The following is a 13,478-nucleotide window of genomic DNA, read 5'->3' as shown; positions in this document are numbered from 1 at the left end:
TATCATATTGTGAATTTTTGAAAAAAAGAAAAAAAAAAGAATTTTACGTCCGCGCGTTATGAATTCATGCATCATAATGTGATAATATTTTCTCTGTGTTGCTTTGATCGTTTTACAATTTTTTATATACCAAAATCATTGCAATTTAGTGTACAATACAACAAAAAAATAATTAACTCATTAGCTTTAACCGTTTTGCTCATAGCGCGATTTGTATACAATTATATATGAAATTTTTTTTGCACTCATATATTCCAAAATTTATATATGATAATGATATTTTTTATCATTTCTGATGGTTGCATACTAAACTTCAAGCAATGACAAAAAAAGGAGCCATAAATGAACTCTTAATCTTGAAAATTAAGCGTTCTGTGATTTAAAAAAAACTTTCCGCTTCAGCTCTCACTCGCGAACGCCGCCGGCATATGGGAGAAACTTTCAGAAATACCGGCTTGGCATTTAAGGGTTAAAAAGATTCCTTTGTGCATCTATGAGAGGAGCTAATACCAAGAGAAGGGCACTGTCTTATGCAATTATCATAGTAGAAGGGGTCTGTTTCTCTGGTCAGGGCTTCCATCCTGCAGATGGCAGACTTCTCATTTACCTTCATCAGGACAAGCAACCTTCAAGTGTCTGGAGTAAAAGGCTTTTGCTTAACCTTTAGTTAACTCTTCATACTCAAGTTATCCTTGCTCAAGAGGAGCTTTGATTTTTCTTGTCTGTGGAAGCTTCAGCCTCCTGATAGGGATGTGACTCATTCTCCGCAGCCTAACCTAGGTGCTGTATGAAGCTTTGGGGAGGCCTTGGATCAGACTAGGATCTTTCACATTCAAGACTACCTTTCTGTTAGCCTTAGCTTTGACAAAGGATATTGGTGAGTTATGCAGCACATCATATAAGCATGTGCTATATGATGTGCTGTTTGGCTGCATAATTGAGCACCCTTTCTTGGAGCTTCAGCTGATAAGATGTTACTCATTCCACTCTGGGGAGTGGCCAATACGAACCCATCATTCTTATTGGCCAAATTGAGCTATAATCTGACTTGTGTTACCCCCACATAGGGTTACATTTGGTTCCTTGGTAGTATTCATCTTGAGAGAGATTTGAGACTCACTTGGGCCCCTGTCATTCTGTAATCCCTATGCCAGATGAAATGGGAGGTTACCAGAATCATTGTACCCTGGCTCATGATTGTGACCAGAAATATAACATTTTTAGGCAGAGATTCAACTTCTTGGTTAAGAGACAGTCTCCCCGAGGAAAGTGTCTTCCATAGAAGACAATTGCATGCATTCCTGTAAGAATAGATTAAATACCGTATCATTCTGCATATAAGACAACCTTTAAATCCTAAAATTCACCCCTAAAAATAGGGGGTCGTCTTATACTACAATTCTATAAATCAAACCTTGAATTCTAAGATGTGTATCAGTAGGCTAGCCTCAGCCTTCGGGCTATAGCCTAACCACCAACATACATGAAGATTCACTTTGAAATAAACTGATAATAAAGGTAATAAAACCATTTTTACCCTATATATTATTGGCATATCTTGATAACAAATAACCCATTTAAGGAATAATTCTAAATCAATGAAACAAAATTCTGTCAATGCGATTCCAGCGAGAAAATGTAAACATCAAATTACGGTTGCACTCGCACAAAATTTGTCTTTCCGTAACCTTTTAGAAATTTCAATGGTAGTGTAATTACGGTAGTAATAACATTTAGAATAACATAATGTTCATTTTTCATTAAAAAGTTTCTCATACATATCACAAGATTGGTCACATGTGCTACCATCATAGGGATTCCAGTCTGGTTCTGGCAAGTCGGCTTAGACTTCGTCGTCGATATCATACTAATCATCTTCAGTAACGGCCATGGCATTTTTTCAAATGATTTTATGACACTTCTATTTTCACATTCCCCCATGCTTTTATAACAAAACGCAGCGAATATCAAGTGAGGCAGCACGCAAAGCTGTTTGTAACAGTTTAGATCATTCAGTCATATGAACGATAATTGTATACAACAATTATCATTTACTACTGTATTGTTATTAGCAGTTGTTTGAGAATGGTGATGAAACGTAAACAAAACAATGGCTTCCCTTTTAGGTAACGTATGTATGAAAAACATAAAATTGACTTTGTTAAACCCAATTTTGACAGTTTACGAAAGGAATGTATCAAATTGAATTAAATTCCATTCGTCAACTAAAGACAGTGACGATATCGGTAAAATTCAATCAGATGATTATTTTAAGGCTGTAAACAAAACCAGATTGCAAATGGCACATCATTGTTCTGTTCATATATTGTAATACGATAATAGTACATGCAATATGATTACTACAGTAAAACGAGATTTATTAAAATTATCATTATTCTCGATACAAGTATTATTCAACTTTTGCAAAAGGATATCTATCAGTGTAACAACCTAACCGAGGCAATAGTCAGTCTCTCTCCATTTTATTTACTGTAATATTAATGATACTCCTCCATCCTCCACTAAAAAACTCCGGTTTTTAGAATTCTGGAAGAAGCGATTATTGTAAAAATGTATTGACATAACAGTATTGAGAAACAGCTGATTGCTGATGTCATTTACTGGGAACCATTGAGTGTTTATTAAGAGCTCCATTAAAATTGTCAAGTTGTTAAACCCTGCCAATTCTCAATAGTGGCTTCCATAAGTAAAAATGAAATAAATTTTTGTTCATTCCTCATTCAATGGAGATCTCAAGATAGAATACTAGTAAATTAATGCTGCAGGTTATAGATGAGGCTGACTGAAATGAATAACAGCCAGGTGGAAGTGATGTTCGTTACTGGAGAAATTGCACCTAATGCTTATACAATGATGTAATATGTGCACGTTTTCAACCAAACTTTGTTAATTTACGATAAGAGATATCTCCGAATTATATCTCTTCTACCAAATAATGGCAATGAAGATATCAATAATATCAAATCGGCCGAGATTTTGATTATGTAAACAATATCAAATGCAAATGATTTGATGTTTGTATTCCATAATACAGTAACAATATGATAATAGTAATACTGTAATTGGATACAACAAGCAAAACAACCTTTATTTAAGTCATCATTATTTTATAGTTGTACTGTTTAATTTTTGCAAATAACTTTTTCCAAAAAATATTTTGGTTTTGTAATTTACAAGTTGTCCTATACTACCACAGATATGAGATAAATTTGCCATGAATTTTTACCTCGTCTTATCTAAAGGTCGTCTTATACATGGAAATATACAGTATAAATAATTTTCATAGGTGTAAAAACCAGCAAACCAGAGCCTTTTATAGCCCAGCTCAGCCACCTTCTTAGTACTTGATGCTGAAGGAAAAAGTGCGTGGTGAAGCTAGTGAGAGAGGCACTTCTCCCACCCACCCACCCTCCTACCACCCATTAATTACCATGTTATCAAGTTTCAACAACCAATTCCTACTCATGCTGAGGAACCCTCCTATATAAATGGCTCTTGTTTGTATACCTAGGAAAAATACAGTTACTTTAAACTTTTCACAAAATTTGGACTCTGGTCCCAGTGTTGCTGGATTAGTGGAGTTCTACTCTACTTGTGTACAGTAATCGAAAAATGAGTTATTTTCTAAGGAAATCACTTTAATTCTAGATAATACTTTATTAGTAAACCATGACTAATATATTAATTCTTTATGCATTTTTTTTTACAGATTAATGGGATTAAGGATTTCAGTGACAGTATCCGGAAATATGTTTGTCATGTTATATCCATCACTTACCAAAATATTGAGAAGCATGTTCTCCAGCAGCTCCTTGGCAATATTGATGGTATGAGAAGTATTAACTTGATTATGGGTTTTTTGCCATTACATATTATGAAATGATATGAAGAGTAGTGTATTGTTCTTTCCTCTGCCAATTTTTGAGTGATGGATAGGTTAATGGTGACAAAGAAATAATAATATCAGTTATTTATTGCCCTTGAATAATTTCCCAGGCAATTTGATGTGCTTCAGTGTCTCTTGAGTTAGTCACAGATTTGGCTATTGTAGTTTGGCTTCATTTCCCCAATTTAATATTTGTCTTGCATTGTTTCATTTATCAAACATAAATAAGCTAAATTAAGCTATACAAGCTAAAGATATCTTTTGATATATAGAGTTGTTGCTCTATTCTGGAGGAAATGTTAATTTATTTCTCTTTCATCAACAGAGGCATCTTTACAAGCTTGGATGAGTAAGTATGGATGGAAAGAAATTGAGGAGGGACTAGTATCTATTGCAAGCCAAGAGGATACAGTGAAGACAAAGAACATTACTGAGAAGATTGACTTTGATAGTGTAGCTGGTATTATGGCTGCATGCCGTTAATGGTAATACAGTGCTTGACTGTCGTTTTGCATAAACTTTGTGTGTTACAACAGTTGTTTTTTTAACCTGTGAATCACATCCTTACTTATGTGATTAAAAAATTTAAAGGAAAATAAATTCATGAAAGTTTCTCCTGGAAAAAAAAAATGAAATTGGTTAATACTGAATAAGAAATCAAACTTGAGATGGGGACTTCACACAAAATCCAATTCCATAAAAGGTCTCCCTTTAGCAACCATGAAAATGTCCTTTTGTGATATATGAAGACTAATACCTGAGCTTGTTCTGTATTACATATACTACAGATTCTCCTCTACTTACGAATGAATTACGTTCGGAAAGGCTGTTTGCAACCTGATTTGTTCATAACTCCAACTTGAGATATGCAGTCAATACGTAAAGTGCTATTTATGTTTTTCATGCTAAGACAATACTAGTACTGTATTGTATTTTATAGAATATTTTATTAATACAAACTATATACTATAAAAGCTAAATTGTACATTAAGCAAATTATGATACAGTAGTTTTTCTTATCTTTGAAAATGGTGTTTATGCTTGATGCAATGGGTGATGAGAGGGGGAAAGCAAGTGTGGAATTACAGGGGTGGTGGTCGACAGTGTCGTCTTTAGCATTACTTTTTCCGTGAAGGATTGCTATGGAAAGGATTTCTTAGACAAGACTTTCTTCTTCACACAGGGAGGAAGCAGTCAAAGGAGGTGGGAGGCTGATGAGGTTGAAGGCACTGGTTTGAAGGTTTTGTCTTTTTCATTATATATGATACAATAACATGGATAGCATTGTTGATGTTGTTGCAACCCTTGAGAAACTTAATTTTTGGGTCCGATTCTCAAAAATAGTCAAAAGCTTTTTCTATAAGGGAAAATTCCTTGGCCATCAATTTTGTTTCAAACTTCTTTAAAGGAACATGTTCTTCTGTTCTGTTCCATTAAATCCTTATTCGTCAACTTCTCTGAATGATTCTCAGCTCTTCAAATTTCTCTTCCACAAAGTTAAGCTGCAATTTTTCTCATGTTAATGAGACTATTAACAATTCCCTTTGCTTCCTCTTCTTGATTAAATCCTTTGAAGTCATTGACAAACTGTGGGCATAAAGCCTTCCATGCTCCATTCATGTCTATATCACTCACCTCATGCCATGCTGCATCGATATCTTTATACCAATGTAAATGTAACTGTTCCCAAAGTCATGTAAGGTCACACCTGGGTCACTTATCTCCTTCATTGCTTGCCTGTACGTATAGAAAGAGTAATATTTCTTGAATTTTTGCTATTGCACCTTGATCCGTTGGCTGAAAGAGAAGATGAGTTAGGTGGTAAATAAACAATTTTAACAAATATGGGAAAATTTAAGTGTGGTGGGTGACCACAGCATTATCCAATATTAAGAGAATCTTGAAAGGAATCCCATTCTCGCAGCAATACGGCTTGACTTCAGGAACAAAGTGATGAAAAAACCTGCCTTCGAATACAGCAAGAGTAACCCAGGCTTTGTTACTGAACATGCAGAGAACTTGTAATGTTTCTCCATGCCTGCAGATTTGCACTTTTTGTGTTCCATTATTCTTATAATAGTTGATTGCATTGGCTCAACACTTTTTATAAGCTCCATAATTCTTATAATAATTGATTGCATTGGCACAGAACTTTTTGTGTTCCATAATTCTATCTTTGTTCTTAAAAATTTTACCAATAGTCATGAGCTTCATGCTATATTGGTCTGATACCTCAACCACTTTTTCACCACTTTCTAATTTTATAATTTCCACTTGTTTCCACTGAAATAGCTTGTCACTACCACTTTCTTAACTTGCTTTACGCTTGTCATTAGCCATGGTAGATAAAGGATGAGCTAGATATTTCTTGATAAAACCACAAGAATGACTTGGAGCACAAACGATCACATCTTGACACTTGCGTAGGCTTAGAAATTGGGACTGTGTAGTGGCGTATTGGTGTCAGTTATGGTGCTGTTTGCCGTGGGTCGCAGCAGAAATTGTAACCAAGCTGTGGTGGGCGATACAAAATCTGAACTTACAGGTATTGGACGGAGCACTGCAAACAATTTTAATTTATGATCACGGTTGTTTGTAACTCCGAAAGTTCGTAAGTAGAGAAGCATATATTCTGCTCTTCTTGAAACTTTTATATAGATACTATTACTATTGAAAAAGTTAATAAATTTGTTGATTTGCCGAGAAATGTTCATGAAGAGGATCAACTGAAAATGTGTCTTGAAGGTCCTATGAATTATATCCCTATGGTTCCATTATTTTCATGTGAGGAAGGGTTAGCATTTTATTAGAACTACGTATGAAGGATTCTAAATTTGAACCATTGAATAATGCCAAATTAATCACTGAAATTTGGCAACCAAATTAGTGACATTTAGTAGTTTCTTAAAGAAAATAAACAGATGTGACTGCTTGACAACAACTTTGATATACACTAATGGTTTTCAATTAAAAATTTAACTTACACATTGAACATAGTCTACTTATTGTGGCAGGCTGCTTTATGTGAATGATCTCCCTAGACTTTACCACATTGACATTGGATGAAGACCTTGAGAGAACATTAGATACACATTTGCAACTTGGTCTTTAGTAGTCCAATGAATGTATGAAATTTGGCCCATATGACCCAACACGAGCCTCCTAGGTAGTTGTTCTGAACTAAATCAGCTAGGCTTTCTTTGTTCTTTACTGCTCTACTTTTCCCTTTTAACACTACACAAATTAATTTTTTATTGACCCCTGCATGGCCTTGATTATAATTTTCATCACTGAGAACATGAAGGGTTTGACAGTATGCCTCCTAACCCGTACAATTCAGTTAACTGATTTAGTCAAGTGAGGAGGTAGTCTCAAGTCAGGAAATATTCCTAGTGCTGAATATAGTCTCGAGTGATGGATGATCTCGACACTAGGGGCACTATTTATACAGATAGTACACTGTAAGCGTTGGGCAGCCCAAAAGAAATAAATCTGTTGTGTGTGTTATGGATAGCACGTTTCTTGCACGAATTTCAATAATCCTGGTTCCATTACAAATTCAAATCTAACATTGATGTCACTACATAAAACATTAGTTCTGAAAAACTCTCCCTTACAACTAAGTCAGCCATATGTAAGACTGGAGCCTTATGAAAATGACACTAGAGGATGAGAAAACTCATTTTGGGAACTAAAATTTTTTCAAGGCTTCTGGAAACAGCCCTTGTTGTAGAAGAATGATTCCATCTTGACTGGAAAACTTCTTAAGATGGCCATCACAAATTCTTTTAAAAAAGGCTGGAAAGAGTAATACAAGCTATATCAGTCCAACAGTTGCAGAGCTTTTCAATTATAAATTCACTAACCACCCGGGTGGGTGGGGTTAGTGCTGTCAGTACCTCATGTGGTGCAGTGTAGAGGTTCTTTGCAGTATCCCATCGGCCCCTACCCTGGCTGCAACCCTTTTCATTCTTATTGCTGTAACTCTGCTCACATTCTTTCTCCCAACTAACTGTCTATTCTCTCCTAACAATTGACTTGCTGTGCAACTGCGAGGTTTTCCTTCTGTTACAAATTTAAATCCTTTTTAGTGTCAATTTCTGTTTCAGCGCTGAATGGCCTTATAGGTCCCAGCATTTGGCCTTTGGCCTACATTCTATGTTCGATTTAGTCATTAATAAATGTCAGTGTTGCAAATGGGACATTGATGAACAACATTCAACGCACAGTGCCGAGTTTTAAAGCAAATGTGAAAATAAAGACAAAGCAGTTGAGATACTGTGCTTGATTAGCATTAAAAAAATGATGAGAATGCAAAATTGGAATTGTAGGACTTGCCAAGTACGAAAAAAAAATTCTAAAGGAAAATCTGTAAAGATATAAAAATTTAATTTCATGGACAAACCTTGCTATTACAAGAAAAAATATCTGAACAAACCAAAGAAGACTAAAACCATTTATTTGAGCACCCTCAATACAAAAACTGCTTTAATTACAGAATATACGCAAATAAAAAATTAGTGTCCCCAACTAGGGAAAAAGCTGTGAAGAAGACAAATGAAAATTACCACAATAGTCCCGAATATGTTTGATGTGGGTCAACAAACACATAAAAGTTGAACTGTCGAACACCCAAGTGCTTAAAACTAATGTTAAAACCAACACGTCACATCAAAGTAATATTCATAACCCCGCAGAAATGCCCAACAAATTAAGGGCAATGATTAACAATTATTATTGTAGAACGTGGAAACGCTAATGGAAGTCGAGGGAAGAATTTCCAACCAAACAAAGGGGAGCCTGATAGTACCTCACCACTAATAACGAACAAAAAACTAACACTGAACACATGCAAAAAGAAAACGAGATTATACCATTCCAGATCATAAGATCAACAAAATTCATCTGTTGTACTGTGAAATGAAAGTGAAATAAACAAAGTTCAAATACAAAAACAAATCCAGTATAAAAAAAGGTTTGAACTTAAATCCCAAACACAACGCTGAAGAACAATCCCTCCCAACTTTGGCTAGATGAAGCTGTGAAGAAAAGGAAGCACTAGATATGATTGAGTAAGTTCTAATGCAAATCAAATAAATACCCCGTGTTGGGATTGCCATCAGTAGGTACACCTCACACAGTGCACTGCAGGCATTACTAAAGATTTCTTCCAGTGTCCCTCGGCCCCCAGCCGCAACCCTTTTCATTCCTTTGACTGTACCTCCCAACTTATTCGCCCTCTTCCGTCTTACTTTCCACCTCCTTCTAACAAATGTTTCATAGTACACCTGCCAGGTTTTCCTTCTGTCAGCTACACCTTTAAAACCCTTTTACTCAATTGCCTTTCCAGAGCCGAATGACCTCAAGAGATCCATTCCATTCCTCATATAAATCTAAGCTCTTCAGACGACTGGAGTTAAACATCTGTGATATCCAATTAAGTTGAAGCCCACGAAACAGGACATAGTATAAAATGTTGATGCCACAAATGTTTTATGAAGGACATCAGGGCACTACCTAAAATAAACAGACAAGCCATGTATAGTGCAGTTACCAGGTTCATTAACCTCAGAACATCCCACTAAAAACACATTCAGAAACTCACAAAACATTAAGTTTGATCGCTTTATAACTAAAACTAAAATATGACATCTTAAATCAAAACCAAAAAGTATTTGATAATAGTTTGAATGAACGAACTAAAGCGGACAACTCAGTACCTAAACGTAGTCTCTAACAGTAGTTTAAGGCACGAATACAGATGAGAAATGACTCATGCAGACTAATAAAAAAAGAAGATGAATTACCATTTTTCTTACTAAATAGCTTATGTCATGTCATCAGATGACATATCTCTATGTTTCCATACATATGAAAAGCCAATATGGAAGACATATTTCAATTTTGTATTCTACCAGTAATTATCCTTTAATAGGAACTTGCAAACTCAGTATATATATATATATATATATATATATATATATATATATATATATATATATATATATATATATATATATATATATAATGACTAAAGCAGACTAGAAAAAGTACTTTTATAAAAGATGAACTCCACCACAATGAAACTTGAAAAACACAACACAAATTTCATTACTGGAGCTGAAGATAATGTTTACCAAAATTAGGCGGCCCCCCAAAAAATCCATGGTGGTTCGAACAACTACCAAAGCTGATTTACAAAAAAACCTAGTTTTAGCCATGAATGAGACTGCCTAAAATAAACAAATATTCTGAATTCTTGCTCTTTCAAAAAGCGCAAACTTCAAATAAAATTCAACTCTCCTTGTGAAGTAAATTATATTGTCCCTAATTATACAAACCTTCACCTTATATCGGAATGTCTTTGGAGCACATGCTGGCTCGATTATTGACATTAAACAAAGGTAGCAGTTAGACCACATGCGATGAAAGGGGCGGAATCTTGGCCACTCGCCTGGCTGATTCCGCGGCAAATGCGAGGTTGTTTGGAGGTTGAACTTTACTGTAAGATGAAGGTTTTATATATTAGAGAATATACAGTTCACTTTATGACATGCACTGCAGTCTGTTCTTATGAAGTATGCAAATCCTAGTCATTCATTAGGTGGGAGATAGCTGCCCACCTGCAGGGCTACCAATAATAGGAGTATTTGAATGCTGACAATTGTGAGAGAGGGAGTCGCCACTTGGAAAAGTCAGCTTCCCCTTCTTCATGAAAGTGAAGACAGAGCAGAGGGCGAAGAGGAAGTCTTCCTCAAGACGAGGAAATTGAATCCAACTTCACGGTGCACGGTCAAGCGGTATTTCTGCCGACAACAGCAAAACTGATCTTGCATTACTCTGCTTGGCATGTGTACTTTATGGGTAACCCGAGTATGATTTCAGGATTACGTATATGAACGTAACATACATATGCCAAAGGAAATAGAGATGTTATTAATCTTGTTGATATATGTATCATGAAATCCTGGAGACCACTTATTACTACATTATTTTAGTTTATGGACAACTTTTCTAAGGTCTATAGAACTTGATTGTATGATGTTACTGATCTTTTTAGTACATATTGCATAATGTCATGAAATCTTAAAGACTTAATAATGGTATTATTTAGATTATTGGATAAATTTCTAAATATCAATAGAATGACTGTATACCCCCTTTTTTGGTGGGGGGGGGGGGGGGGGGGCAAAACTAGACTAGAATATCTCTAGTACTACAAACTATTTTCCCTTGTGGACATTTCTATCGCTAAAATTCTAAAAAGTCTGAAATGTTGATTTTGACGAAGAAATATGTTAAAACAACAATTACAATGAATAAGCTGAAATAGTAAAATGCACTAATGAAGAGATGTGAATTATTCCAAATATCTACACATCATCATAAATATCAGCACTAGCTGATTTAAGGGCTGCTCGAAGAGAAAGAGCCCGCGCTAGCACAATGCTGGTGGCTGTATCTGAAGCATGAACTCTGGCTAAAATGCAAATAGTGCTGCGTTCATTTCTCAGATAAACTAAACATTGCGCATTGAAACTGAAAGTTAGTATAAACATTTTTCTTCGAATTTTTGGGGTTGGAAATAATGTCCATTACCTTTTTCATAAGCTCAGCGCATTGCTTCTATCACAGAAAAGCCTAGATGACGCCGTATCGTTAGCACATTCTCTCTCGTTTTCCGAAATACTGTACAAAGTAAAATTTAAGTCTTTTTAGGCTCTGTTCACACGAGGCGGAACCGCGCGGATGCAAAACGTGGAGTGTGTGTGTGTGTGCGCACATATATAGATATCATTTATCTTAATTAGATATCCAGTTTCTCTAATCACTGTGGAATAAGGTGACGACCTCTAAACAACTGGTCGAAATCTCTAGCAATTATTGGACACATGTCCTCAAGCTTACCTCTTCGTTTTACCTCATCGAGGCAGTAGGAAATAGACTTAAAGGTGCAATGTGTGATAACAGAGTAGTTGTGATAATACTATTATTAATGGTAATAATTCTTGATGCTGTTGTTATAGTGATAATATATAATAGCAATAATAACTAGTATTAAAGGTTTGATCTCTCAAAGGACGTAAGGTATAGGTTGATGGATTTCGTCTTGACGTCAGACAAAGGTAATTGACTGCATCTGAAGAGCTATTATAGTTCCTAGTCAATCAAGGATTTGTTCAAAATCTACGGGAATGACTTTCCTTTTTTGACTGAGCATGACATTCGTGCATACTACTTAACAAGTGGAATTGCATAATAATAATGATGATAAAAGTGTGAAAATATAAAAGGATTTTTCGTTTTAATCCTGAAAAATAAAACTTGTTTTGCGCGGAACGTTCACTGCGGGATATTTTCATTCATGGATGGAGAGAGAGAGAGAGAGAGAGAGAGAGAGAACTAAACAAAGATGTAGAAAAGAAGACGAGGGATTAGATAAAGACATGTATAAACGATGAAAAATAAAAAATAAAATGAGAAGAGAGAGATACAAATGAAACTGTGACATCCTTTTTCGTCTTAATCCTGAGGAAATGAAAACTTGGTTTAAGACGACACCCACTGCGGGATTTTTACCTTTATTTTGAGAGAGAGAGAGAGAGAGAGAGAGAGAGAGAGAGAGAGAGAGAGAGAGAGAGAGAGAGAGCACAATATGTCGTCAATATCAAAGAAAAACTTCATGATGAAATTTGCACTGTAAATATTTTTTAATTAATATTTTATTGGTAATATTTAATAAGAGAGAGAGAGAGAGAGAGAGAAGCCACAACAGTCATTATCAAAAGAAAACTTCATGAATTGAACATTTGCCACCTGTAAATATTTTTAAAATTAATATTTTATTGATAATATTTTAAAAAGAGAGAGAGAGAGAGAGAGAGAGAGAGAGAGAGAGAGAGAGAGAGAGACTCAACGTGTTGCCAACGTCTATGGAAAATTTTTGGACGGAAGTTGCATCATAAATATTTTTAATTGTCAAAAAAGCGGTAACCATAAACACATTACCTCGCGGTTCATTCAGTATTAATATGGAAGTAGAGGAAATAACTTGCGTACGATATGTTCAAAAGGCTGTACCAGATAATATGAACCCAAATTCTTCATTTGTTTCAGATGACCATAAAATAATTTAAAGATTTACTTGCACTGAATAAGGATGATAGTTCATCAAATAACATATGCAACGTGTATTCATTTATATGTAATTATGAGTACACACTCCCACACACATGCACATAATGCATATGTTATATGAATATATATATATATATATATATATATATATATAATATATATATATATATATATATATATATATAATATATATATATATATATATATATATATATATATATATATATATATATATATACTATATATATATATATATATACAAAAACTATATGTATGCGTGTGCAGAGCTAACAATGTTGGCATGTTTTCTGCTGAGAATGTAATACAAGCTTGTAGCATTTTGCATAATTTTGTAGGGGCACGAGATGCTCACAGGTTCGAAGATATGCTATCTCAACACCACTGATAAGCCTGTCTGAAGGAAATGTAACAA

At 34.9% G+C, this 13,478-nt stretch overlaps 2 protein-coding genes across 2 annotated transcripts in view; one reads left to right on the top strand and one right to left on the bottom strand.

Moving 5' to 3' along the window:
• Positions 1-4,440, top strand: part of LOC135225751 (eukaryotic translation initiation factor 3 subunit K-like) — a 136,320-nt gene extending 131,880 nt beyond the window's left edge. The window contains exons 4-5 of the mRNA XM_064265149.1: positions 3,731-3,848; positions 4,233-4,440. Of these exons, the coding sequence (XP_064121219.1) occupies positions 3,731-3,848; positions 4,233-4,390 (276 nt within the window). The 3' untranslated portion in view covers positions 4,391-4,440. The remainder of the gene's footprint in view (positions 1-3,730; positions 3,849-4,232) is intronic.
• Positions 1-13,478, bottom strand: part of LOC135225750 (putative leucine-rich repeat-containing protein DDB_G0290503) — a 562,436-nt gene that overhangs the window by 532,928 nt on the left and 16,030 nt on the right. The window lies entirely within an intron of this gene.

This window comes from Macrobrachium nipponense, chromosome 13, assembly GCF_015104395.2.
Source record: "Macrobrachium nipponense isolate FS-2020 chromosome 13, ASM1510439v2, whole genome shotgun sequence".
In the NCBI taxonomy this organism is placed as follows: domain Eukaryota; kingdom Metazoa; phylum Arthropoda; class Malacostraca; order Decapoda; family Palaemonidae; genus Macrobrachium; species Macrobrachium nipponense.
This window is presented reverse-complemented; position numbering and strand designations above follow the sequence as displayed.